Source organism: Aethina tumida, chromosome 3, assembly GCF_024364675.1.
Source record: "Aethina tumida isolate Nest 87 chromosome 3, icAetTumi1.1, whole genome shotgun sequence".
Lineage (NCBI taxonomy): Eukaryota > Metazoa > Arthropoda > Insecta > Coleoptera > Nitidulidae > Aethina > Aethina tumida.
Genome location: NC_065437.1, coordinates 18710565 through 18737883, shown reverse-complemented (window position 1 = coordinate 18737883; position 27319 = coordinate 18710565). Strand labels below are relative to the sequence as shown.

Here is a 27319-nt window from a genome sequence, read left to right as displayed (position 1 = left end):
TTTAATTGCTAATTAATACCACAATATAAATTTCAATTGTTTAAAAATGTAGGGATTTGGATGTATGACTAGAAAAATATTAGAAACCAGTATCAAAGCAGTAAATTATATTGACAATTAACAATTATTTTGTATTTATAATTATGATTAAAACTTAAGCTTGAAGAGAAAAACCTTCGTTATGTCGAATTTAAACAATTTCAATTGCAAGTAATTCGTTTCTTAATATGTACGTATATTATTACGATGTACAATATTTGTGTTAAAATAAGCAAGCAATAGCTGATTTAAATAAAGAATGTAGTATAAAATACATATAAACTTCATCCGCTGTCCAAATGTAATAATTGTTTTGGCATCGGAAATTAAGTACCATTTTAAACACTTATTTATAATAATGAAAAAATATATAACTGGAATTCTAAATCAATTTCTGTTTTAAATAATCTAGATTGGTCATAAAATGACCAGTTTTTAGGTTGGATTTCAAAGACCAACGTCTAGCTGTTGAAGAAGCTGTAAGCTGTAAGTAAATAATAGACGTTAATATAAAAAAACTTTTTATCAATGTGTAACTAAAATGTATTAGAGGTAATATTGAAAATACTGTTCTAGTTTTACATGGAACCAAAATCTATTATCTATTTTATTTATTTATCAAATAATTAGTATATTAACTATCAATTAGTATATACGGGATGTACGAAATAAATAATACTTTCAAAATAAATACATTTATTTATAAACAGCTTTACAAATTGTAAATCATTATTAAACAATAAAATTAAGTGCATTTAAACTTATTTAATATCATCTTTTCAGTGATATGTACAGCATAACATGAAATAATATTCAATTTTAAAAACAAGTTTGACAAAAGTTTACGTCTTAAGTAATGTTATTTGAATCTTTTATGTTAGACAATAATAAAATAGGAAGTTACATTCACAATTTACGATATTATTTTTTTGCTGAAAATTAGCTAATGTGGTCACTTGAATAAAAAATATGGTTGTATTTGGGCAAGATGACTTAATGAAGTTTTTTATCAATAAAAAATTTATAAATTAATTTTCCTTATTTTATACCATTTAGTCCAAGTTGACAATTAACATTTATATTTCACTTATAATTTTATTGGATATTTGTTGTATATATAGTAATGGTCTGAAACATTAAAAAGGTAACATTTAATTGACATTATACAAGGTGACTGAAGCAAAGACAGTTAGAAATGAACAGATTGTTTATATTTTGGTAATTATATTTGTTTTTATTGAATTGTCAATGCATTTGTTGTCATAAAAAAGTTATATTTGGTACAAATAACGATTGACAATTGCTAACATAAAAACAAATTTAAATAGAATTTCATAAAATACATTTGAAATTTGACAATTGAAGTAAGTTCATTTTAAATAAAATACTTTGCAAAATTGTGTTGAATATTTACTTAATTACAACTTATTAAATTAATATGTTTATTCTCAAACAACTTCATTTGTTAATTGTATATAGAGCAAAACAGAACATGTTAATCAAAAATCGATTTATTCAAAAAGATATTTGTATATTTAAAGCATTTATAATGAACTTACGGCTGTACTTGATTCTACCTTTTATTTTACAAAAAAGGTCTGCAACTTGAAAAAGATAACATTAATTGACATTGTATAATGCGACCGGAGGAAAGTCTATTGAGAAAGGTTTTATTCTTCTTTATTCGATACACTAGTTATATTTGTTTTTAATCAATGATCAATTCCATTGCTAGTTTCATAAAGGTATATGTATATAAGAACTACATTTCTATATAATTGTACATCTCATATTATTGACAATTGAAATATAAAAACAAATATAATAACATTCACTTTTTCATAAAATACATTTGATATATAACTGGTACTTTATCACTCTAATATGGACCGGACAAGGCAATTTCAAGGGTAGAGGACACATATATAATTTAGATATGTATATATGTATATATAGATTATATCATAAGAAATATTCGTTCATTTAGTTTTTTAATAAAATTTAACTTAAGATACAATTACTGCAGGTCTTCTTGTTTCCCTTCCTTATCGCTTCATTTTCTTGGTCAATCTTTCTTCTTAAGTTATCTAGAAAACAAATACATTCTCTGTAATGGACATAATTTAATACATCTACCGAATTTAACAATTTACTTTTCGAATAAAATCCCCGAACGCACGGGCTAGAACTTAAAAGTTTGAACACGTACTTCGGAGAAATACATTAAGAGGAATAATGGGAAAAATCAATTCAAAAACTAACGTGGCTGAAAACGTACCTGCCAAAGGCCTTTTCCCTATAGCCACGAGACTTTCGTAAAGTTCTTTGACAGGATTGACATCAGCTCCAAGCCCGTGGGCCCATATTAACATCATGCGGAAACCGTGCTCTTTATAACTGGATGGGCCTAAAATTAAGGTTTAAATTAGTTTTGTATTTCAAATCAGTTTGAAATACTTGCCGTTGTATTGATGTTCAATGGCTTTAATTTGGTCCTCTGTAAAAGCCCAATGATTGGCCAATTTCTTCCATTCGCCATGGCCCAAATGTTTGTATGCTAATTTGTATAGTACTTCTTTCATACGCTCACTGTCCTTCCCCCGACCTTCATCTTTACTGCCAGAACGCCATTTCCGACTCAATTTTGGCTTCAAACCACCGGAACTTTCTTTACGGCCATTTGATTTTTTGTCTTCCTAAATAATAACCAAATTACAAACATTAATATCTGTTAAATTTAATAACAATTAAATTTGCGAAGTCAACAGAAAATTTTATGTGTCAACTTTTTTTATCACATTCACAGTGAAAGTTATTAAAGTGTACTACAAAATAGAACAATATAAATTTTAAGAAAACCTATATGTTTCATCTGTACGGTTATCATAAAACCCAATATACTCATGTCTTACGACCACGGATATAAAATGATTGACGTATCTTTGTATCACGTTATTTTTATAACGGTCGTACATGTAGCCCAAACATATCAGCCATGTTGTTAAAAAAAATGATATGAATATTCAATTAAGCAAATTCAAATTAAATTTAAATACGTATGTGTATCCCAATTTTTGTTTCAGTTCACAGAAAAATTATATTAAAAATTTTCTCTCTATATTATATTATTTATGCAAATTGTTACAATCAAGCTTTAAAATACAAAAATTGTAAATTTAGACCATTAATATTGCTATTTTAAAGCCAGATAATAATAGGTTCCGGTAAAATACAGCTGTGAAGCTCAACTTCGTCCATTAAAGTAGTAAAACGCGCCACAAAACGACCAATAAAATAAGCAATACGCCACTTAAATGTTCTGTATATCTAATCTAACGACCTTAATGACCATGCCGGCAAAATACAGGTTTCGTATACAAATTTTACTTTCAATATAATAGTTAATATTTTCAAATTAATGCCTATTATACATGCAAAAGAAAACTATTTTAAGAGTCGAATAATACATATAAAAAATATATGAGCATCAATTAGAAGTACTTACGTGTGCAGGATAATCTAATCTAGCAGTCTTAATAATCATATCCACAATGGCGGTAAAACTTCCACGGGCAGCAATATATAGAGGCGTCCTGCCTCCCTGTTCCCTTTGTTCGATGTCTGCACCAGAGGCCAGTAACAGCTTGCAGATTTCCGTATGTCCCATTTCAGCTGCGATGTGGATCGGAGATTGCAACCGCTAAAACACACAAAGAACGCTGTGTATGCAATTTGGAATTCCCTATTCCTAATATCAATGGTACTTATTGAAGGTAAAATGAAATCTGGGATCATTTTTCCAATTTTGGTGATAATTAGAGATATCTCAAATTAATACTATATCATCTACGTTTTAAAAATTGATGTCATGATAATTCTATAATCACCTAGGTATTATGTTACTTAATGCATAATGAAAAAATGACAAATTTTATATAAAAGTTCAATCTATAAATAATTTATACTGTCGTTTCAAAACAAAAGTTTCTTAGGTTATTCCCTGGAGTGCAAAAGACGACAAACTTGGCGTTGTTGTAATTGACTACCGTTTTCCCCTGACAACACAATAATAATCTTCGTTGGATATCCTGTGGGATATTGCATCAAATCAAATGAATCAATAGGCCATTTTAACTGCAAATGGGTCCTATTATGGCAATTGAAACATAAATCAATTCACCAACAACTCGACCTCCGCTTCGGTTCATTTATTTTATTTTAATTTATATCATCCTTACCTACAATTTCTGAATGTTACCACTAAAATCAATAATGATCACTTTAAATATATTAATATTAAGCAGAACCTAGCATTTACTAAACGCTATTTAAAGAAAATGAAAACCTTTTAATTAAATTCAATCATCTAGAATAATATTGAATGATTTATGAATACATTTTGAATATATTCCCTTGACAGTTCCATGTCGCCTTTGTTCTACATTTCTTTTGTAAAGAAATACAGTCACATATACTAAAGGGTAACCACATCTGATGTCTCGAGCCTCGAGTATTATTAAAACAATATTTATGTAACTTGAAGAAATATTGTTGTTAGTACAGTCTCACTTACCGAATTCAGACAATTCAGATCTGCTCCTTTTGCTATGAGAGTTTCCACTATAGTTACTTCATTTGCTTGACTAGCCAAATGCAGTGGAGTGTTTCCACACTAAAAAATACAATTGATATTGTTAATAATGACACGTTACGTTCGTTTCCTTATAAGTATTTTTAATCAAGGAAGCTTATAATATCCAGAATTTTTACTTTTTTATGAAAAAATACATATTCTACTTATTATTCATATTTTATACCTAAATGAAAAAAGTAATAGAAACATTTGTGATTATCTTCTAATTAATTTGATAAATAAAGTTTATATTTCTATATTAAAATTATGAAGCATAGAAATTAAAGCTCATAAACATTTTCCATTTCATTCTCCTCAGCTCAAAATCAGGCACAGCTCGTCAAACACCTAAAGCCTTCTTTATTGTGCAGCGTTAATAGATTGAGAAATTGAATGACTAAATTTAGAAATATTTATGAAAAAACCCGCGCCAATAAATGCGACTCACAATTTAACATGCATTATTATCATAAATTATTCCATGTCATTCACAATAACTTCTTTCTAACTTGAAACTGTGTCATATTTTTTAAGTTTAACATGAAAAAATAATTTCTGCTAATAAGTAGAGTTTAACTTTTGGCTCCTTCTCAAATTTATATTTCAAAGTGTAATTTAGCTAGAAATTAATTCGAACGTTAATCCAAGTATAAAATATAGAATTTATTGTCTATTAAATAAACACATCAGACATTCACACATTACATATTTACTATTTGATGTTTCCAAATAAAAATTCCTAAAAATATTTTATACTAAATAAATAAACTCTTTTAATGATTTGAATATACATCAATTATCTCCATGTGAACAAATATGTTAAATATTTGTTATTGTATATTATTTCAAAACTAAATTAAAGTGATTTTGTTTGAAATTTGACATTTATAAAAGCTATTATATTTTGATTTACATATTCGCATTTCGCATTTTGTGTTTACAATAAATCACAGTATATGATTTTATCAGCTTAAAACAAACAAATGTGCATTATCGCAAAATTCTAAAATACCGCCATTTTCATATTTTAATTAACAACCATCGATATTTTCAGAATCAGAATAAAAACAATGTTCGTATAACAAATTTCTATTTAATCTCCTGTTTCAAGAACACTTCATCTTTCGCGTTCGTTATTATTATAGTTAAGTGTCTGATTCTTCACAACACTATGAAAAGCTCTTGTCAAAACTTGAGATTATCGATTATTTTAACACAGCGTATCTTTTACATTCGAGAACCACTTCAGGTTTTAACCGGAACAAAAGAAAGAAGATTAGACACGTAACGCGGAATTTTCTCACATACACAAGTGAAATAAAAAGCGAGATAATGGAGGTAATTTGATTTTAATTGTGCTTAAATCCATCCGAGCAAATAATTAAAAATGGATGATTAAACCGCAATGTGGAAATTTAATTAGATAAATGTAGCAACATTTTTTTAAATGTTAACATTAATTAATAAACAGTTAAATGTAATTTTAGGTTAATTATTCAATTTAATTCGCATATAAAATATACATTTATTTCACAAACTTTATTAAAATTATGAAATACCTCATTTACGTAATTTTACAGAATAACGTTAATTATTTAATTAGTACGATTTAATTCGTACATGAAATATACAAAACTGAACAAACTACAAACTTTGAAATACTTCATTTACCCTTATAATTTTACGGCTTATTAACCTACCTTGTTTTGGTTGTTTATGTGTGCTCCATGTTGAAGCAGTGACTCTAAAATTCCCCTACTTCCTAAACTACAAGCTATATGTAAAGCTGTTGAACCTTTCTGCAAAAAATAAGAGCATTCATTATTGGGAAATTTTTATTTAACAAAAATACTAAACGTACCGGCTGCTGTTAATTACAAATTTGTTTTATACCTTTGAGGTTTTAATATTAATTATCTTTGCCAGCATTGTAGGGCTTGCTAGCTAGTCTAACAGATGGACAAAAAGAACAAAAATTTTAATTAAAATTTCTATACTGCGTAGCTTCAAGCACAGCTAAATAATTATTAAAATTTAATTTGGTAGATATGTATGTTTTTGAAAGTTTATACGATCTAATTAAAATTTAAAGTGATCTTTTAGCAAAAGGAAAAAGCTTTAAATTAGATGATAATGAAGAGTATAAAAGAACTACTTTCATTTCATATTTCAAATAGTCTAAAATAATGTTTATATTTATGCCCCAACAAACAGCTCCTGGTCTTCGCAATTCTGACATTAGCAATCAATTTGTTCGAGTAGCACTTCAGGACGAGGACGAGGATCAGTAACGAAATTTAACAAATTGACTCCAAAGAGGATATATCAATAGTAAATGGAAATATTCAAGTGCAAGCCAATCTCCAATTCTGACTGACAAGGTTCTGTTATACAATGTAGAACAATCAATTTTAATTAACATTAACAATATTAAATATTTGAGGACATCCATAAAAATTAAAATAATGCACTCACCAGATTTTCACTGTCAGGATCAGCGTTGGCATCCAGCAAAATTTGCACTATTTTAGTCTGTTGATGTTGAGCTGCTACATGTAGTGGTGTGTTGCCGTTGATGTCTTTTGCTTCCATATCAGCTTCGTGAGATAAAAGAAGTTCTGTCACATCACAATGTCCTCGTTCACAAGCCACATGTAGTGCTGTTCGTGATTCCTAGATAACGAAAATTATTAAACTAAACTAAACACTTATTATGTCAGTAATTATACGAAGTAACAAAGAGAAAATTGTTTCGATTAAACTTTATAACATCTTTAATACTTATTTCAAAAATACTGCAGTACGAACGACTTGATATAACATATATTTTCCATTATGTAACATAAAACTCTTACGACTTCAATTATATTTATAGCTTTCCATTTTGTCCCGAGAACGCTTTTATAATTTCATATTCTTAAGGCAAGGAAAGGTACATTGTGTATAAGCCTAAGATTTACGGTATCAAATAAAAGCTTAATTAGAATCTGTGCCTTCCATTATTTTATTATAAAATTACAAAAGATTTCAAAATGCGAAAGATTAAAGAACCAATAATGACACGTGTACTTATGAAATAATGAATTGTATAGGTATATCTCATTTTGTTGTTTGATTTAATATTACGGTTTAATTGATTTAATTTAGTCAAAGTGGTCAAATATTAATGATGTCCAGAGATTTCATTAATTAACCCCATTTGAACGGGGATGTATTATCGGGCTTAGACGAGGTGGCCGCTAGAAGAGTTAATCAGTTTGTGATTACTGGGGTCAAATGTTGATATGCAAGAGGTACTACTGATAAGTCGTGTCATAGTTGCTTGCTGGATCAATTGCTGTGTCGTCAATATACCTTAGTGCAAGATCTTTTAGAGTTTTAGAGTTATTGTTAAGATAGTCGTACGTATTCAAGGCATTCGAAATGACTGAACATTCGACTTTTGTTTCAAAGAAATATTTAGAACTAACTCATGTTACTGTTTTGTGTTGGTCATTCCGTTCTCGCGACTCACCAATTGAATAAGTGAACTAATTTTGCCCGGAGATCAGAGAGCCTGAAATAATTGGTGCACGAAATTCGAGTAATATGCGGGGTGACCTACTACTATTGATTAAAATACATGTTATATATTTCCTACAAATCTCAATTTTAAATAAAATATTAATTAAATTAGTATTAGCATGTATACTAAGTTTCACTATTCAGTATTATTATTCAATAAATATATTCATGGTAATCAACTTTTAACTATGATTTAGTTTTTTAATGGACATTTCAATTAAGTAGCAAATAAAACTAGGTAAAATAAAACTGCTTACCCTTCTCAGCCAGCCTCGAGCATCCGTTCTGGATAATGAAAGTGACCAAACAAATTTATTACCTTATTTCTTTTATCAGGCGACGCCCCAACTTCAATAAGCCTTTTGACAACGGATTTGTGGCCTCCGATAGCCGCATGAAAGAGCGCCGTCTGTCCATCTATGTCCACAGCATCTACTCTGACGTCTTCTAACATGTCCAACAAGAAGTTAACGACATCCACGCGGTTATTTCTAGCGGCGCACATTAATAGTGTGTAGTGTTTCTAAAAAAATTGAAAAATGATTTTTGATCATTTGAAATTTTTATATTTGTAAACACTACACATTATTGTTGCTATTAATTTCTATAGCGAAGCTGAAAAAGCTGTAAATACGAATGAAAATTGAATATTTGCGTTTTTGTGATTGTTATCTGTACTTCTCATAATACTTACCAAAAGGGAAATAGTATGAGATATGGTTTGGAATAGTTTAGACCTCCATTATAATTAATCATTTTAATTATGGGTCTTTTAATCATGAATCTTTAATTTAAATGAAAGAACGATTGGAGATAAATGAACTAATGGAAACGCGTAATTAAATAGGCTTAAACAATAGAAGTTTTAGTTAAAACTTCATAATCAATAAAATTTTCAATTAGCATTGTTGAATATAAAACGAGATTGAGCGTAATCAATACCTTGTTGGTGGCATTTGAGCAGGCACCAGTGTTAATCAGAAGCTGGACGGCGGGTCTGTGTCCGTGCCAACAGGCCATCAGCAGTGGCCTCATTCCATACTGCAAAAAGCAAAAAGCTTATGTTATTCGTTAGCAAAATAGCAAAACAAAAGTCATTAATTAATTAGTATGGCTAGAAACACACAAAAAAAATATTTTGATATGTAGCGGATTTGGTTTTTAATTAAAATTCCCTTCTTTACATTTTGTTTCAATTATTTTCAATTTTGCTTTATTTATTTGTAATAAAGAAACTTTGTGTCCGTATTTTTCAAAATATATAATTCCTTTTTTTATTTTTAAATCCAGCCCATCAACAATATATCTTCTTATTATTTAACGGTAAAAAGATTTATGTATTTTGTGTTAATTAAAAATCTTTTCATTTTTTTGAAACAAGAAACTAACAAAAAATAGTTACAACTTTAATAATAATTGATAATCAAATGGAATATTTATATTTGATTTATAATTTGACCATTAATATGAATTAATCATGGAATAGTCAATTATTTGAAAATTATCAACAAAGTAAGACTGGCAAAAGTACAAACACAGGGTATCGATTTTAATATAAATGCAATTTACAATGTAAACAGTAACAATGTAGATGTTTGAATACATTCAATGGTTCAAAGTAAAACCGTTTACTCGATTTTGTAACATTGTGCTCGATAATTTAAAATTTAATAAGATTTTTCTGATTACGTTTACCACTTGGGTTCTATATTTAACTTTCAACCGGGTAGATTGAAATCATGCTTTTTCAAGTTGGAAAAGGCCAATTATAAAAACACTAAAACGAATTGAAGTTGTCACTGTAAATTGGAATTATATTATACAAACTCAAATTACTCAAAGAATTTGTTAAATTATTAGTCAAAATAAATTGAAATTTTAAATTCAAACGAATCGATTTTATGTCACTGTTTGACCTACGTATGTATAAAAATGGTATTAATAACTATTAATAAATATGCGCACATACTATTTTAATAATATACAAATGTAAATTTTATCTCAATGATTAATCACAGTTTTATTAAAAAAACACATGTTTCCACTTTGAAAAATTGCAAGAATCTGCAAGAGACAATTTTTTATTAAAACTCCAAGTTACATATTTCACGACTCCTTGAAATGAAGTTTAGGCCTTTTAGCACGTAAGAAAAGGCGGCTTCATTAAATAAATGTCCCCCTTTGAAATGGATTCGTGGCCCAGCGCATGAATGCGTGAAACTTTTGTAGATGTTTTTTTAAATATTTCACTCTTCTCTATAAATAAAGGCACACACATGCTCCTGTGAACATCCCGAAAACGGGCAAAATAGAAATACCGGCACAATGGGAATATTGATTTGTTTAAGCTGTGGTGGAGGGCCGTTTATCATATCTTGTGTTTCGCGAATAGTCGCCCGAATACTTAAAATTAATTAACGCATTAAATATAATCACACCGTAACTAATTTAAAAAAATGTAATTTTTTAAATAACATTTAACCTCATTATTATAATAAAGTTTTTTAATAAATTAACTAAATTTAACTAAAATAACGAAAGCCTAAACTGTTAACGTAATTAGAAAACTTCGTTCGTGTATAAAATATATATGAACATGTTCATCATGTAGATGCTCAAATGGTGACCCCGGATTTGTTAGAAGAAAATTACATGAACATGGCAAACCTAATAAACTTTCCTAAATAAACAAGGGTTATGTACCAGACATCATTCAATTAAAAATTCATCACATTTGTAGCGGTATGTAGAAATACCATCCACAAATATTGGCTTATAATATTTAATCGCCTGATGGTAAATAATCCTTTGAAGAAAGCATAAAAATGTACACCTAATGTGAACAATTTCAATTAATTTGACAAAAAGAACATAAAAACAATGGCAATTAATTGCATGCAAGTTACAGTTTGTTGAACTTGCCTTACCATAATTAATATCTACTGAGCAGCAGAAAATATTCTATAAATATACACAGCATTTTAATTTATTATACCACTAGGTCATATGTAAATGCATTCAATTTATACTTAATTATTTTGTTTCTCTGGGGGTTTCTTTATTGACCGTGGAGTTGATATTATTTTAGATGCTTTGAAGTTTTTCAAAGTAGATTGATTAAAAATAATAAACTACTGACTCTTGATGTCAATTTCTACTTTGTTGCTTTGTCATTTATTAATTTCTGTAACGAACGAATGAACCAGTATTTTATTGATTGACTTATTTAAAGTGTGCGTGTTGACATCACCACAATTTCTATGTAAAAATAATGTTTTTCATATAAAAAAACATAATGACGTTAAAAAAAGGTACGTAAATTAACTGCTCCCAGAGTTTCATTTAGTTATTATATTATAGACTACCCAATAAACATTGTAACGTAAGTAATATAAGAAAATTTTAAAGGTAACTTGGAAAGAATATTTTGCTCATTGTAAAGAAAACGCATGATCATCTTCATTCAGTGGACCGCAAATTTTTTACATGTAATTTATGCTTTTTAGACTCTTATTTCAATATGGGGGTCCCATAATTAATGACTCAAAATTAAGCAGTAACTTCATGGATAAAACAAAATATAAATTTAACCAAACATTTTTTTTAAAATATTGTATTTGGTGTGTTAGACGAGTGCTAATTTGTTTGCTGGCAGTTTTTTTTAACCACTAAAAAGGCACAACTAACATTCCTTTAAAAATTTAAATGTTGAACTGTTTTTTTTATTTTTTTTATATAAAATCAATGTTAGCGCATTTAAAATTTTCTTCCAATGACCATTTTCCAAACACTTATGTTTAAAATACTATTTGCATTTTAAAATAGCAATTATTTTTATTTTTTGAAGCTTTTTTTAAATATTTCCTCGTTTTAGAGTTATATGCATTTAAAATTTTAAAATGCCACTGCCGGAATATTTTTTTATACTTGATTTCTACCAACATATATTTTAGGTAATTATTAATTTCTTTGAATAATTTATTTATGATAAATTATATGTAAAATACACATGTGTAATGGACTGAGTATATCGAAATGTGCGTGGCATTTAATCGATATTCCCCTGAATTCAATAAATCCCTAATGAGACTGGCGTAATGGATATTAACATTAAATTAGATTATCTTCTCTACGGATGTTAATTTTTCCATATAATTAATTATTTTATTTTCTGATTGCATTCATTTTTTAAAATTGAACATTTTATATTATTTAAACTAATTGATTGATCAATAATCTAAATGATCTCTAATGACTTTTCGTTCATATCCCACAAATTAAAAAAATTCAATTGAGATAAGTGAGATACAGAGGTATTGATTATTCAGTCTCGTGCATTTATTTATTATTCATCCGGGGTTCGTTGGTGGCCAATTCATTCTTTTATTTAGAAGAAACCGACATTATCAGCAGCAAAATCATAAATTTTATTCTCTTAGAATACATATTCATTCTTTATATATATTTCTAATATATTTAATACTTTATCTTATTTTTTTTAATTTTACTAAATTTGTTATTGTGTATGAAAATTGAATGTGAAATAACATTGTTTACCTAATAATACAAATAAATCATTTTCATACTTGCAACTCGTTTAATTTAATACTTTTGAAATATATCAAATAACGTGTCTGGTTAAAATAAATACAAACCAACGGCTAATTATGAATTTTGATTTATAGTGTTTCATAACTCTCTCGCATGCCCATAAATGTTAATAAACTTAGTTGCACAAAACATTTTAAATTTTAATGAAACATGGAACTCAAACTTTGTTAAGTGCGTCAGTGTGTTTCCTATGATGTTTAGCAAAATTACCTTATCTCGCGCTTCTATATCACAATTCGCCGCTATTAACATTTCCATGATGTCGATGTTTCCCCGGGACGAAGCCCAATGGATCGGCGCTCTTCCATACTAGAACAAAACAGGACAAAATTAACAATTTTATTACGGAATCACTATTTACATTGACCTCAATTATCCAAACAACCGTCAAAAAATATTACTTAAAAATTTACTTGAATTTTTTATCAATAGATAAAGTAACATATAAAATATAAAAATTAAAATTACTCTATTTATTATTCATTTTTACTAGAGCTTATTATTTTTATAATTGGATGTATTTAATATCAGTATTTCCCGTAATCTGGTTTAACTGCCATCAGGCATGTCATTATCACTGTTTAATCTCAATAATACAACTCAATAAAGTTGACTTGGCTGGTAATTAATTCCTATTGTGATGTAGGTAACTAAATGGGTATTGTTAGAGGTCTAATGTATCAAACATGCAAACATTATCCTTAGAAACGATGCTGTTTGCATTTGACTTTCCGGAATAGATCCAAACATAATATAGTTGCTAGCTGCAACAACATAAACAAATCAAATGTTAATTAAAGCAGAAAATAACTGAACTACAAACAAGGTGAAATAGAAATAAGTAAATTAATCGAATATAGATTCAGTGAAAACAATAGAGATAATTAATTGTTCGAATGTTGTAAAGAAAAAGTTTTCTTGATAACTTATTGTGGTATTTTTAGGTTGTTTCTTTGTATGCTACACTTTTTATTATATAATTTTGTGCGACAAATTTGTAAAATGCAGTTCTGTTATTGTGTTTAAATGATTCTTTGGTTCATTTTAAACAACGTCAGTTCGAAGGCATATAATCCAAGTGAGAGAATGAATAGTTGGCTTAAAAAAAGCAGAATATTTGTATAAGGAAGTTGCCAATCGGATAAAGGGAAGATGAAACAGTGTCTGCAATTGTTGGAAAACGTGGTCTGAAGAAATCAGCCTAGAGTTAAAGGTAAAAGTTTTGAAAGATCGCTTTATGACCGCCAGTGGTTTATAAAAGTCTTTATCGCAGAATCCCGTTTTGAATTTTCATTTACAGTTCCCAGTATATGCTTAATCTTATGTTACAACATTATCATAAAAATTGTCATCAAAAGGAATGGTATAGGGAACGACAGCTTTGGGACATGAACTGGAATGTGGTCTTCGGAGATGAGCCTATGGAGGATGATTGAGTACATGTAAGAGGTCACCGCGGAAAAAGAAAAAGTTCGCAGTTTTTTGTAGGCGGTCACCTTTAATTTTCATTAGGGATAATTTGTCTTTCCACCAGTACATCTAGCAAATTGTGAAAACCATTTGCTGCCTTACATTCCGTCATTTCAAAACCCAGTTTTCTAACAGGATAAATCATAACACCATATCGCGAGGGTTACTTTAGAGTGTTTCCAACATTTCGATGAGTTGCGTAGTTTCCGGATTCATTAATTCATAAGTGGATGATTTTGAAATTCAATCCTCTCTCCATATATTATGGTAAATCTTCAGAATCAAGTAAAGTTGATATAGAATGAGGTACCTTAAGATGAATTTATGAAAATGACCGTCTCATTTAATCAATACCAAGAGTCAATGAATTTCTGAGCCATCGTGGAGTTATTAGTTTAATAAATGACACAATCAATATATTGAATATCATATTTTTGTCTGTATTTTTAATAATTTACTATTCGTTATTTATCCAAACTATACACCAAAACTCAATGAAATTTATATATAGTGTGCAAAAAATAAACCCTATTTTAAAAAGTTATGAAATTTATACATTTTGAGCAGGAATTAAGGAATATTTATATTATATTATTGATTTTATAAAATATTTAATTATTCAATTTTCTTTAAAATAAAAAAGAATTTTTTTTAGAATTATTAAATTTGGAATTTTTTTTGTCAAAAATAGTGTATGTACTTTTTATTTCCGTTTCACCACAGAACAATTTAAATATGTGTGTGTAAAAAGTTATAAAACTCACGCAAAATTAATTTTAATTATTACTCAAAATATTTAATAAACATCAATTCACAATTCATAAATTTTAATAGCTTTTTAAACATAATTAAGTTTAAATTAACGTAAACTTATTAATATCTACTATATGTTTTAAACTGCCGTTATTGAATCGGAATTTCTAGTTAATAATCACAATTTCTGGGAAACTCTGTTTAATTTTAATTGTTATGCTAATAGCTCGTATAAAATTATAACGTTTAAAAAGGAATAATCTCACCATTACTCACATAATGACAGTGTACCAATCATTTATGATAAATTATACGAATTGTATAAAAAGTATAATTTCTATGTAAACATCCAAATTATATTTTTACATATATTTGAAACATTAATAACTGTGACTTAGAGTCACTATTTATTGTAATAATTCTGAGGCAACTGTGAAAAAATTACATATAATTAATTATTTCGTTGATGAAAAAAGTTTTATCTAGTATCATTTTAAACGTATCGTCAATATCCAAGGTTAGTAGTCCAGTCAATTAAATGTGCATGAAGTCAGAATTGCGTGTCTACTTAAAAATTTATAGGGTTACATTTTATCTAAGGCACATAATTTACGTTATTTACTCGAATTTACGCATAATACTACACGTATGTATGTCTATGAAATATTCAAGTAGAGCAAAGTCACATCATCGGAAACCGAATATTTTTGATAAATTATTTGAGGGGTACTAAACTTTATATACATCGTTTGAAGAACACTTATTGAGCAGGTCAATAAAATAGCAGTCATGTACTTTTTCGAACAGAGATAAAATAATTGTGTATAAGTGATAAATTATTGGAAAGGTGGGAATAAATAAACCACAAATGCAAACAATATACCAAATATTTGTTTTCGTAAAAATATAACTTTACGTTTAGAATATAATTTATAAATTATGATATTAATACGTAGTTAACTGAACTAGAGATAAATACCAGTATCTTATAACTAAATTGCAATATAAAACCTGCAATGTCTCGCAGAAAACTAAAATTAATGTGTAAGGAACCTTGACATGCCAGCTTATGCATTTATTTTCATTTTCCGGCTACTTTATAGAGCCCTCTGTTCAATTTAGTTAATTTGTGTTTATGTCATTTATATCAATTCCACTACATTGAAATACATATTATTTCATATACTACCTTAAAATTTCAAATCCACACTGTACAACATAAAAGTGACAATAAAATATGAAATGTACAAAGGTGCGTATTCCCAGTACACTAACCAGCAAAGAAAACCGAATATATATATATATATATATATATATATATATATATTTCAATAAATAATAATTATAGATTCATTTGAAAATATGGCGAATGCGTTTCAGAAAATATATCGTTCCCGGGCACTCCAGCGACTTACATCAAAAGTAAGTTTAAAGGTGCTTTACTTTTATGAAATTTCACTTTGATAAATTCGAAGACAGCTTTGTTACTCGTACAAAAGCTTTAGAGGAGAATGTTCCAATATCTTAGAAGATAAATTAATTTTCCGACCGTTGACATAATGAAAATATATTTTTATATATATAGCTTTACAAAGAAAATGCAGGATCATAAATATAAATTTTAACAAAGTATATTGTTAAACACAAACAATAAATTCTGCAAAAGTATTTTGCTAATTAGGCTCCTTTTATTTTTAGTTTCAGACTCTTTCTGTATAAAATGAACATTTTCAAACACTTAAACGATAAAATAATCTTGAAGATGATTGGTGGTTAAAATTTCAATAATATTTTTTATTTATTTAATTTTCTTTATTATAAACTCCCTTTTTTATCACAACTAAAATATATCGTGAAGTTTTATTTGAACCAGGATTAAATATAATTATTTTACAAATATATTGTGAAATAACATTTTATTATTTCAAAAGATTATTGCATAGTTTTGTTTAAACCAGGATTTTATATTAATTTATAAAAATATTTTTCATATTTGTTTTAACAATTTTGTACATGAATTAATTATTATTATGTAAATATTAGATTATTATTTTAATATAAAATGAATGAAATGTTATACAATTAAATTTACAATTTTTGTAAATTACATGTATAATAAAATAAATGCTATTTATTAATTTAGAGATAAAATATGTGAAATATAAAATGTTTGCTTACAAACAGTGCATCAATGTTTTCTAATAACTGGATCATTATTTCTCAATTTTCCCTCAATGATGCATGATAATTGAAATTGATGAGTACAATTATCTCACCGGTGGAAATTGTTTGTTTTAAAAGTGAACGAGAAAAGCAATTTCGCTAAGTTAATTCAGTGTCATTCCTTTTTCTAGTCATCTGACTAAATTGTATTGATTCAAAGTCAACGAACATTTAAATTTAAAAAATCCTGAAGCATATTACGCTATTTGCAGCATATTTGGAAACATGTAATGACTGGAATAAAATAAGCATCGATATGATAATATTCTCCCATTATTAAATTAAACCGGCATATGGAAATTTTTAATTAAAACATTTAATTGAACTTTGTATATATTATTACAGAAATAAATTCGAAATGTGTATTGTAAATCAGGACTAAAAATATACAACTGGATTCAACAAAGATATGTGACTCATATATTTTTACCAGTATTTGTGTATACAATTAAACACTAAGTAAATATATCCTAATGTCGGTCAACAAAATAATTATATTTACAATAAAATGTCTATATTTATTTTGTCTAAGCTTATGTACCTTGAATCAAAAACCTTTAATATCAAATATATACATACAACTATTTACAATATAAATCGTATTTGATGTTGGTGACTTCAATATTCGTTAATCACATAATTTTGGATGGAAGACACAATTTTATTTTTATCTTATATTTGATAATTTTTTCAAATAAAAGGAAAAATATACTCACGTTATTCCGCGAGTTAATATCGACAGGCTCTTTAAGTATTCTTCTCACAGCTTCTGTGTCGTTCTTTATGACGGCTTCGTGTAGTAGCAGATCATTTCGCTGAATTAATGCTCTCCTTTCTAGTTCCTCCGGAGTTGACGTCGGTGAAGGGCAACCAGGTCGCATACTGCATCCCTGTTCCACACCGTTTGCAAGGGCCATTGTTATTTCTAAAAATAATTGCACACTATTATATTAATTATTTTTATGAATTGTTGATTATAAAACTCCAGTTACTAGTATATAGTACTGAAAGTTCCAAAATAATGTCGGTTAATTATTAATATTATTAAATCAATATGTTTGCACATAATTAAGTGTGCCCCAAATAATGGAAATTAACATTTAAAAGTGAACAATAATAACATAAAAGTTCAATCCACTTATCGGTCACTCCATACAATATAAAAGAGCAATAATAAATATATACCGTAAATATTGTAAATACAATCCAGAAAATGAAGTCCGGCGAACTAAAAAAAATGTAAATCATTTTAGTTGTCGTATCCGTATAATTTTTTCTATTGTACTAATATTGATTAAAAGCAACATAAACGTTCTCTAAAAATGTTATGTCTCCGAAAAGTTAAATTTAGGTATACAATATCAGCATTAGAACTCCGCTATATCAAACTTTTCATCATAATTAATTAATGACCCTCTACGTGGAATTAAATTGTAAAATTACGACAAGCCACTCTGTTATTATAATCAATTTAGTTTGTGAAATTTGTTCCAGCTATATTATGATAGTTTGTTGTAAATATGAATTTGAATGCCCGTTTAACTTTTCCTAAATTTTATTTTTAATATAATTTTAAATAGTTAATTCAGATTGCATCACAGTTGAAGTTACTTACATATTCATCCCGTTTAAACAAATTAGTTGAATTGTTTCTCAATTCGACGTAGGCTGATGCTGTTGGGTGCCAATTAAAATATTGCTCAAGATGCTAAACATTTTGTTTTCCGTTTTAAATTGCAAACAAATTTCAAAATTATTGAATGAACGAATTTTATACTGCTTTCAAAATTACGTCTTTACAAAAATTTTATTAATATCTGTTAATTAATGGGGCGAATAAAAAAATAGAAAGTTGACGACTTTTTTAATGTAATATAAAAATTATAACTAATTTTACAAATACGCAAGTATTATTATAATTAAAGAATATTAACGCTTAATGAAATACTCGAATGGTTTGTCATTCGCAGTCCCTGAAAAAAGCTTTTCCTGTTCCACAAAATATAATATATACATTATGCTCTTAAAGTATTTGCAAGGGAGAAAAGAAAATGTCATATTTAATGGTATTTTATTAATATATTCATTCTTTCTGTAAAGAGCATCCGTAGTGCTTTAAAAAATCAATTTCTTTAAAAATGTACACAGCATTTCTTTTTGTTTCAGGAACATATACTTTTTCTGAACTGAACAACGTATAATAAGAGAAATACAGAATTACCAAGTTGGTCTAAAATAGAAATCGATATTTCAATTACTTTTTAATTTTTTAGATTTATTATAAATGAATATGGTACCGTTCAATATGTAGGAAATCTAGTTTTTATAATTATATTAGGATATTATATTAGTTAGAAATTATATGGCACATATATATAAAATTCACGTTTATGTTGTCTGTTATTTAAGTCAAATTTAGAAGATAGACAGACCGATATTGATCTCACTTGGTATAATAAATAAATAATTATAATTTATCATAAACAACAGTAAGTAGTAGTAGTAGTAGTAGTAGTAAAAGTTGACCTTAATAAAACATTCTTCCTAATCAAAAATGATAAATGACATTTTACTTTATTTCTGTAATTAACTTACAAAATATTGATTTCTCGAAACTATATTAAACAATACAAATCATATCAATTTACAAATATTGAGTCAAAAAATAGTTACTATATACTAAGAAATGTTATAAATATTAATTTACAAAATATGCTTTGTATTGTAGTTCAAAGATACAATATAAAAATATATAAAATCAATGCGGATGTAAATTTCAGCCATCCATATTCTAAGGGCTCATGAAATGTTGAATATTTTCATTTGTTGTTTTCATTTAATAAATTTGAAATTACAATTTTCTTTATTTTTAATAAATAATTTGTATCAGCACTAATAATACTATAAAAAGTAACGTAAAAATAAAATTTTTTAAATAGCAAAATTTTACGTGGAATTCGAAATCGTTAATGTTCTTTTAAGTCGGGAATCGTTTTGAAATATCGCCCAAAAATCAAATTTTTGAAAATAGGAGTGCCTAGTGATACATACTGATCTGTAAAAATGTTATCTGTCTAAAATACAATATAACGGTATTTTAGTCCAATTCATATTTATTCTTGGGAAAAGATAGGCGAAAAATGAATAATAAAATACGCAAAAAAAATAATTTTTTCATGTCCTTTCCCGAACTTTCTAACTTTCATGCATTAAGAATCACAGAAATCAGATGAAAACCAATGCTTTTTTACTTGATCGTAAGGGCCATTTTGCAACCATTTTGAATCCACAGACATGCATCTAGTATCTCGCGTTATATAAACTGTACTGAAACATTTTTACTGCTTTTCGTACATTTTCTTAATTTTCTAATATAACTGAAACTAAACTAATTTTTATATGTAAATTTTTTATTATTTTTTACATTTTCTTGCTGGTTTGTCCTTACTTTGTCATTGAGCTCACTATTTTCAGTGAGAAGATCAGAATATTGTATACGTGGAATTTGACCAATAAGAAAAAGTTTGCTGTTCAGGGTGCTGATAATCCAGCTTTTATCGAAGCAAGCAGAATTAAATCCTCTCCATATAAATCTCGATATTAACAAACTAACTTCGGATGTTAGTAACTTTCCAACATTTTTCCAAAACTGCATTTCTAAAGCATTAAAGAAAATGTATTTAAAGCCGGAAACTTAATGAATTTAATTATAAATTAAATGAAAATAACGCACAATTATGGTTGTCATTTAATGCTGTTGTTGGTAGTTTTTTCAGTTATGATAAGATGATAATTATTATTAAAGTTTTAAAGAATTTGCACTATCATCTATATAATCTTCTACATAATTAAGAGTAAAATATGATGAATGAGGTGTACATTTTCATTAAAATTTAATTATTATAAAAATAAAATTTCAGCGTTATTATATGTACGAGAAAATGACTATAAGAAATACAAGAAAATAGTTCAGACATTTCTCAGAATGGATATTACTGACAACCTTAGCACTATACTATTTTAAATTGTAAAATAAAAACACTAAAATATATAAAAAAAAATATTTTGACTCACTTCAATTATAGCACAAAATGTACAAAAAGTATACTTTTTCAGTCATATTTATGAAATGAGACAAATGTCTAGGACAGGACACAAAATGTTTGTGAAGAGGTCCTCAATACTATCAAGTGTTGAAACATTTTCTTGTTCGTTCAAGCTTGAACGTGTAAAAATAAATAACAGTATTTTTAAATTCATTTTCAAAATATTTACCTATTCTGCTTCACCAGCAATGAAAAAAGAAAATTGTTAACTTTAAAAAATCATTAACGTTGTCGAAATTTCCCTAGAAAATTTATGTTTTAGAAAATACGCATAAATTTTTTTTTTAACAAGGTAAAATGAAAATTTTAACCTAATAGATAAAAAGATTCACATATTTTTTGTATTGTTTGAAAATATTTATGGTATTTTTAATTAAAGTGTTAATTGTTTTTGTTTTTATAACATTTTTCTAAATTAACTAGAGTAAATGATTGATATTAATGGTGAAACAATAAGTAAATACATAAATTGATTATTTCTTAAGATTTAATTAATAAAAATGTTTAATATGTACTGTAAATTTCGTATTTATCTGAATATAATAACATTATATATAATATGTATATTGTATTATTATAATATGTATATTTAAATATTTATTTTATTATATATGTAATTAATAAAACATATAGTAAATAGTGTAACTTACCAATTCAAGAAAACCCTATAGTAAATCACTTAATCACAAAAGTTAAATGTATGCACCTCACATATCACAACACCTGTAACCTTTCGGTACACTTGACTTACATCGTCGGCGGCACGGTGATGGAACACGCGTGCCGGTATCTTCTGCAGGATGTATCGATGTTGTCTGTTCGATGTCGCGCGCGTAACAAAGCCACCCAAACCGCCGCCGTTCAACGTTGAAGCGGCGGCACGTCTATTATTGTTGTGCGTCTGCCCCCAGAAGATCGTGCGTCGGTGCGAAAAGAAGCGCTCTCGCAACAACGGCAATGTATTTTTGAATTGTTTGTAGGTGGAAGCGTGTCCGTCACGGATTAACGGCACATACTGGGGATGTGCTAAAAATGATTTCTGATACGGACAGGTAACAATTCACGTGTTATTAAGATGCTTCCTTGTGGAAGTCGATAATTTTACGTACGGCGTTATCGATTTTAGTTCGTAAGCACCCATTTACGTAAATTAATTTATATGTTTATTGTAATGCAACCATGATTCAACTTTTGTTGCAACATTTTATTTATACATATGTATTTTAGTTTTTTAGTTAGGAAAAAGTCAATACTCAGAGACTTTGTTATCGATCACCATTTGAAAACGACTAAAAGCAGTCGCCTATAAAAGGAAAATTGTGTCCCTATTGCCACATTGAAATTGATATATTGTTCATGGTTTTGTTGCTTTTGTATTAACAAATGTTGCAAATAAAAACATTTAATATCGTATGGTGTTGATACAATTTTTAATGGAGTGTAACTTCATATAAATTATCGAAGTAATAAACGGAATATGAGAGTAATAAATGCTAATTAGTGATTCGAATACTGCACGCAATCCTTACTAGATTTATACGCTCCACTCGAATTCCTCTTTATTAATTTATATTTGCATTTTTCTCAAGTGTAATTTAATTGACGTATATTGCAACCATTTGAATCATAAATATTATAATATTAAACATTTTTATTGATTGAAACTTTCTATTTTCATACTTTTAAGAAAAATACATTAAATATAAATATGGGGATGGTGCATCATCTTTCTTTAACCCCCTCTTTACTGTATTAAAATGAGCGTATACAAAATGAAGACAAAAAAATATTTTATCATAGAGCAGTTTGCTCAGCATAATTTTAATATACAGGATATCTTTCTCGAATATCAAGGATAAATTCATGTTGCACATAGTGGTGTCTGAACACATAATTGAATTTACTATCGACTCGGAGGTGAATATCAATTAGTTTCTAGTCAAGGGAGCTCTCAGAAGGCGTTCGAAACATTAAGGAAAATTTGTATCAGGTCTAAAAGCAAAGGCCCATTAGTACCTTGGAACGATATAGATTACTTAAGAAATTTCAAATTTACGTCAGTGCTGTCCATTCAGGATGTCTGATGGTTATTTTTGGAGATTTAAACTGAAACTAGACAATTTTCATATCAACCACAACAAGGACTTTAAATTTATCTAATTTTATAAATTTGAAGGATAGGACAAACTGAAAAAATTAAATATCAAAATATTTTATATTAATTATTTAATTAATAAATAATAGAAATTATATTAATCAGAACGTTAATAGCAATTTATTCAAATAAAATAATGATCACTCAGCCACTAAACATAATCAATATATAAATAGAAGCTACTTTATTTTTATTCCTAGAAATCAAATTAAGTGGAACTGAGATTTCGGAGGTAAAAAAATATATTCACCTACACACAACAACATTTTGTAATTTATAAATAGAAATCTAATAGAATACATACGTACCATTTATGTGAAAAAATAACATATAACAATTTGTTTTACTCTACATTTCTTTCAATAAATATTATAATTATAATATTTATTGAAAATTGGACATCTGTAGGAAATAAAGATATCCAATTTCTGAAATCCATCTATTTCATGGTGGATCACACAATCAGACTGACAAAAGTAGATGTAGTAATTAAAATAACAACCCAATGTTTTTTCAGGGAAACGTAAGTAGTAAATCAAATGCACAGTTTTAAAACGTAATAACGCCCACAGTCATTCGAAAATACGTTTTACGCTTTTGAAGATTATAAGTTTAAAATTATGATCTCTTAGATGGTGATTAATTGAATTTATTTCCCGTAATTCTATGATGAAACTTGTATTTTATCTATATACTTATTTTTTTGCATTTTCATTATTTGAAAGTTACTCGAAAAATAAAAATATTGGCTCGCTCATGCATGTTTTGCCGCAGAGTTTTGTAATAACAGTTGCCCAAATTGATGTATGCCTCCTTAACAATAATTTTGGTAAAGGAAATTTCCTCAGTAAACTTGCTTTGAAACTTCCCATTTGTGGTGATGATTCGTAAAATATATGAAACTAACAAATTTTGATATGAAATTGATAAAAAGTTAGTTGCACCATTGTAATAATATTCAAAAAATTTACACCAAAAGTGATTTATTCAAATATTAAAAAAACACTCATCCATGAAACATAATCAAATAAAAATAGAAGTTACTTTATTTTTATTTCGAGAAATCCATTTAAATGGAACTGAGATTTCGGAGGTAAAAAAAATAGTCAAGGACTTTAGTATTTTATAAATACACTTAGGTGTAATATACTTCTAATGCACTTTTTATGTAGAAAATAGCATAAAACCTCTTACTGTTTTTCTTACTATTCGTATAATAAATATTGAACGTGTTTAAAAAGCAAATACACCTAGTTCCTTTATTATATATTTGATCAGAGACTCAGATGTGAAATGTTCTAATTTCCATTGCTTTTACAAAAAGTAAGTGAAATAATTAAAATAACAATACGATCTTCTTCCATGAAAACGTAGTAACTAAAACACATACAGTTTTAAAACGTAATTACATCCACGGTCATTCGAAATCACGTTTTACGCGTTTGAAGATCATAAAGGTAAAATTATGATCTCTTGAACGGTGATCAATCGAATTAAATTTCCGTACTCACGAAACACAGTTCTACCACATAACATTTGTTTTATATTAATTGAATTATTAACAGGCAGTTCCGTTTTTGGAAGTTTCATAGAAAATGTGAATGTTGACTTTCAGATACATATTTCGCCCGAGAATTTCGTAATTACAGTTGTCCAAATTGATGTATGCCTGAGGCACAATGGCTCCCCAAACAATAAATTTTGTAAAGGAAATTTGCTTAGTAAATTTGTAAGCTTTGGAACTTGCCGAAAGTGTTCGTCCATAAAGCGTAAAAGCTCCAACTTCGGTTTCAATTACCCACTTTAAACGTTTTGTGGGTTGATTTCTTCCAGCTTTGAACATCAGACTCAAGTTTCTTGTGAGCTTTTAGAAACATCGCTTTAATTAATTAACAGGAAGTTGCATCAGTTTTTGTACAATTAATTAATAATAGATAATTATTAAAACTATTTTAATTATTTTGTATGTGGATTTTCCTTTTGTTAAGTATTGCATCTGTATCTTGTAGTAATAAACTTATTTCTATATTATATCTAATATTAGTAACATATTATTTTATTGTTTAGACATTTTTATGAAATCTCTGGAAATATTCATTTTATATATAGATAATTCTTACACTAAACGAAAGACTTTTCAGTATTCAATTTAATTATACAAACATACATGAGATGCCATTGAAAATAATAAAGTTATTAATGTTTTAAAATTTACAAAATCAAACGTAAATAACGAACACCCTATATAAAATTTGGTAATATTAATAATGGCTTCTCATAGGATGTTCCTTTGTTAACGTGTATGACGAAAATGAACCACCATAAAAATTGGTGGCTTTACAGACATTTTAGTTTGACATCAACCTGTTAAAATTGAAAGAAAAAAATAAAAAAACTTAAAAATGATTGGTTTTGGGTATAGGATGTGGAAGAGCAATTTTATTTGTAATTATAGATAAATTTTAATATTCCATTAAAAATAATAAAGTTGATGTCACTTCGGATTTTGTTGATGAAATAATGGAAAATTCAAGAATCAATAAAATAAAAATTACACAAAAATTGGTTTGTTTGTATCATTTTTAATAACAAGGCAAAATTTCACCAACTCTTTTAGTACATTCGATTAAAATGCAGGTCCAAAGAAGGAAACGAAATTGAATTCAGGAGATAAAGGAAACAGAAAATTTAATTTAAAATGAGAGAAAGGTATTAGATCTGGTGGATCCCACTTTATTCTGGACTTGGTTGTACCTCAACCATTGATCAATATTATTGAGTCCTGAAAGATATACCCCAATTTTACACAATATTGCTTCCATAATATTGACAATGTGACAATGTTAGTTCATTTTACCATAAATAAGCAATACAGCATGCCATACCTAAGCTAATGATTTCTATTTGTTGTAACATAAATAATTAATATAAAGGAACCATTGGATTATAACGTCAAAATTCAGAAACAAGAAAATTATGCTGGAACAAGATGTAAGGTGAACTTAAAATATTCAGCAAGTTTTCAATTTTGCTTCTAGAGATCCGCATGTGTGAATTTTTAAGCATTTCGACGCTCCGAATTAATTACAATTCATCGTCGGTAATATTACAGGATTATGCCCTCGTTGGCCTCGACGGTCCACGCAATTTCGTCGTTCCGTTTCCTCCGCATTTTCGCAAGTCCACGCAGGCACATCCACTTATGCAGACTAAACGTCTTCTCCGCTGACGCATACAAATTACTAGAATCATTAACGAAATGAAAAATTGAAAATTACCAACGTTATAAAAACACAAGTTCAAGATCTTTAATAAAAATAGGTTTTTTAATGTTTATAAATTCAAGTTCGTTCTTAATCATTCTTATGGCTCTCCCATTTCACGCCCAATCTAACGTTTATATGTATTTTCCGCGATTTGTTATACGGAATAATTAAACACAGGGAAGAAGCCCATTAAAATTAATTTCTTGGCTTGCTAATATTTGACGCGTGGGATACTCATATATTCACACATCAACTCTGTATAATTGATGGTATAATTTTAGTTAAGTAATACGCCGACGATCTGAGACGAGCCTTCTTAACTTAAAAATAGGGATTGGGATGCAAACAAAAGGAGACCGATGCGTGGGTTGGCGCCTAGAATTGCAGTGGAAATTATTTTATTTGCGTAATAGTACGACTACAGAAATATGTAGGTAACAATGTTCCTAAGAATAATTACTTCTTTTAATTTCAACCCACATTTTAATCGAATGACGTT

The 27319-nt window shown here is 27.8% G+C and overlaps 1 protein-coding gene across 3 annotated transcripts; it reads right to left on the bottom strand.

The window, feature by feature from the left end:
- Positions 1-724: 724 nt before the first annotated feature.
- Positions 725-22239, bottom strand: LOC109609697 (ankyrin repeat and death domain-containing protein 1A-like). Of its 3 annotated transcripts, XM_020026415.2 has the most exons (12): positions 22050-22239; positions 18010-18218; positions 13058-13156; positions 9179-9277; positions 8556-8759; positions 7148-7345; positions 6373-6471; positions 4613-4711; positions 3545-3739; positions 2501-2735; positions 2318-2446; positions 725-2126 (listed from the first exon to the last, which is right to left on the bottom strand). In XM_020026415.2, the coding sequence occupies exons 2-12, from the start codon at positions 18208-18210 to the stop codon at positions 2041-2043; spliced, it is 1644 nt and encodes a 547-aa protein (XP_019881974.2). In that variant the 5' UTR covers positions 18211-18218; positions 22050-22239; the 3' UTR covers positions 725-2040. The 3 variants fall into 3 exon arrangements, with proteins under 3 accessions (XP_019881974.2, XP_049820265.1, XP_049820266.1); XM_049964308.1 differs by lacking the exon at positions 9179-9277 and having other exon boundaries at positions 22050-22237; XM_049964309.1 differs by lacking the exons at positions 8556-8759; positions 9179-9277 and having other exon boundaries at positions 22050-22228.
- Positions 22240-27319: the final 5080 nt, after the last annotated feature.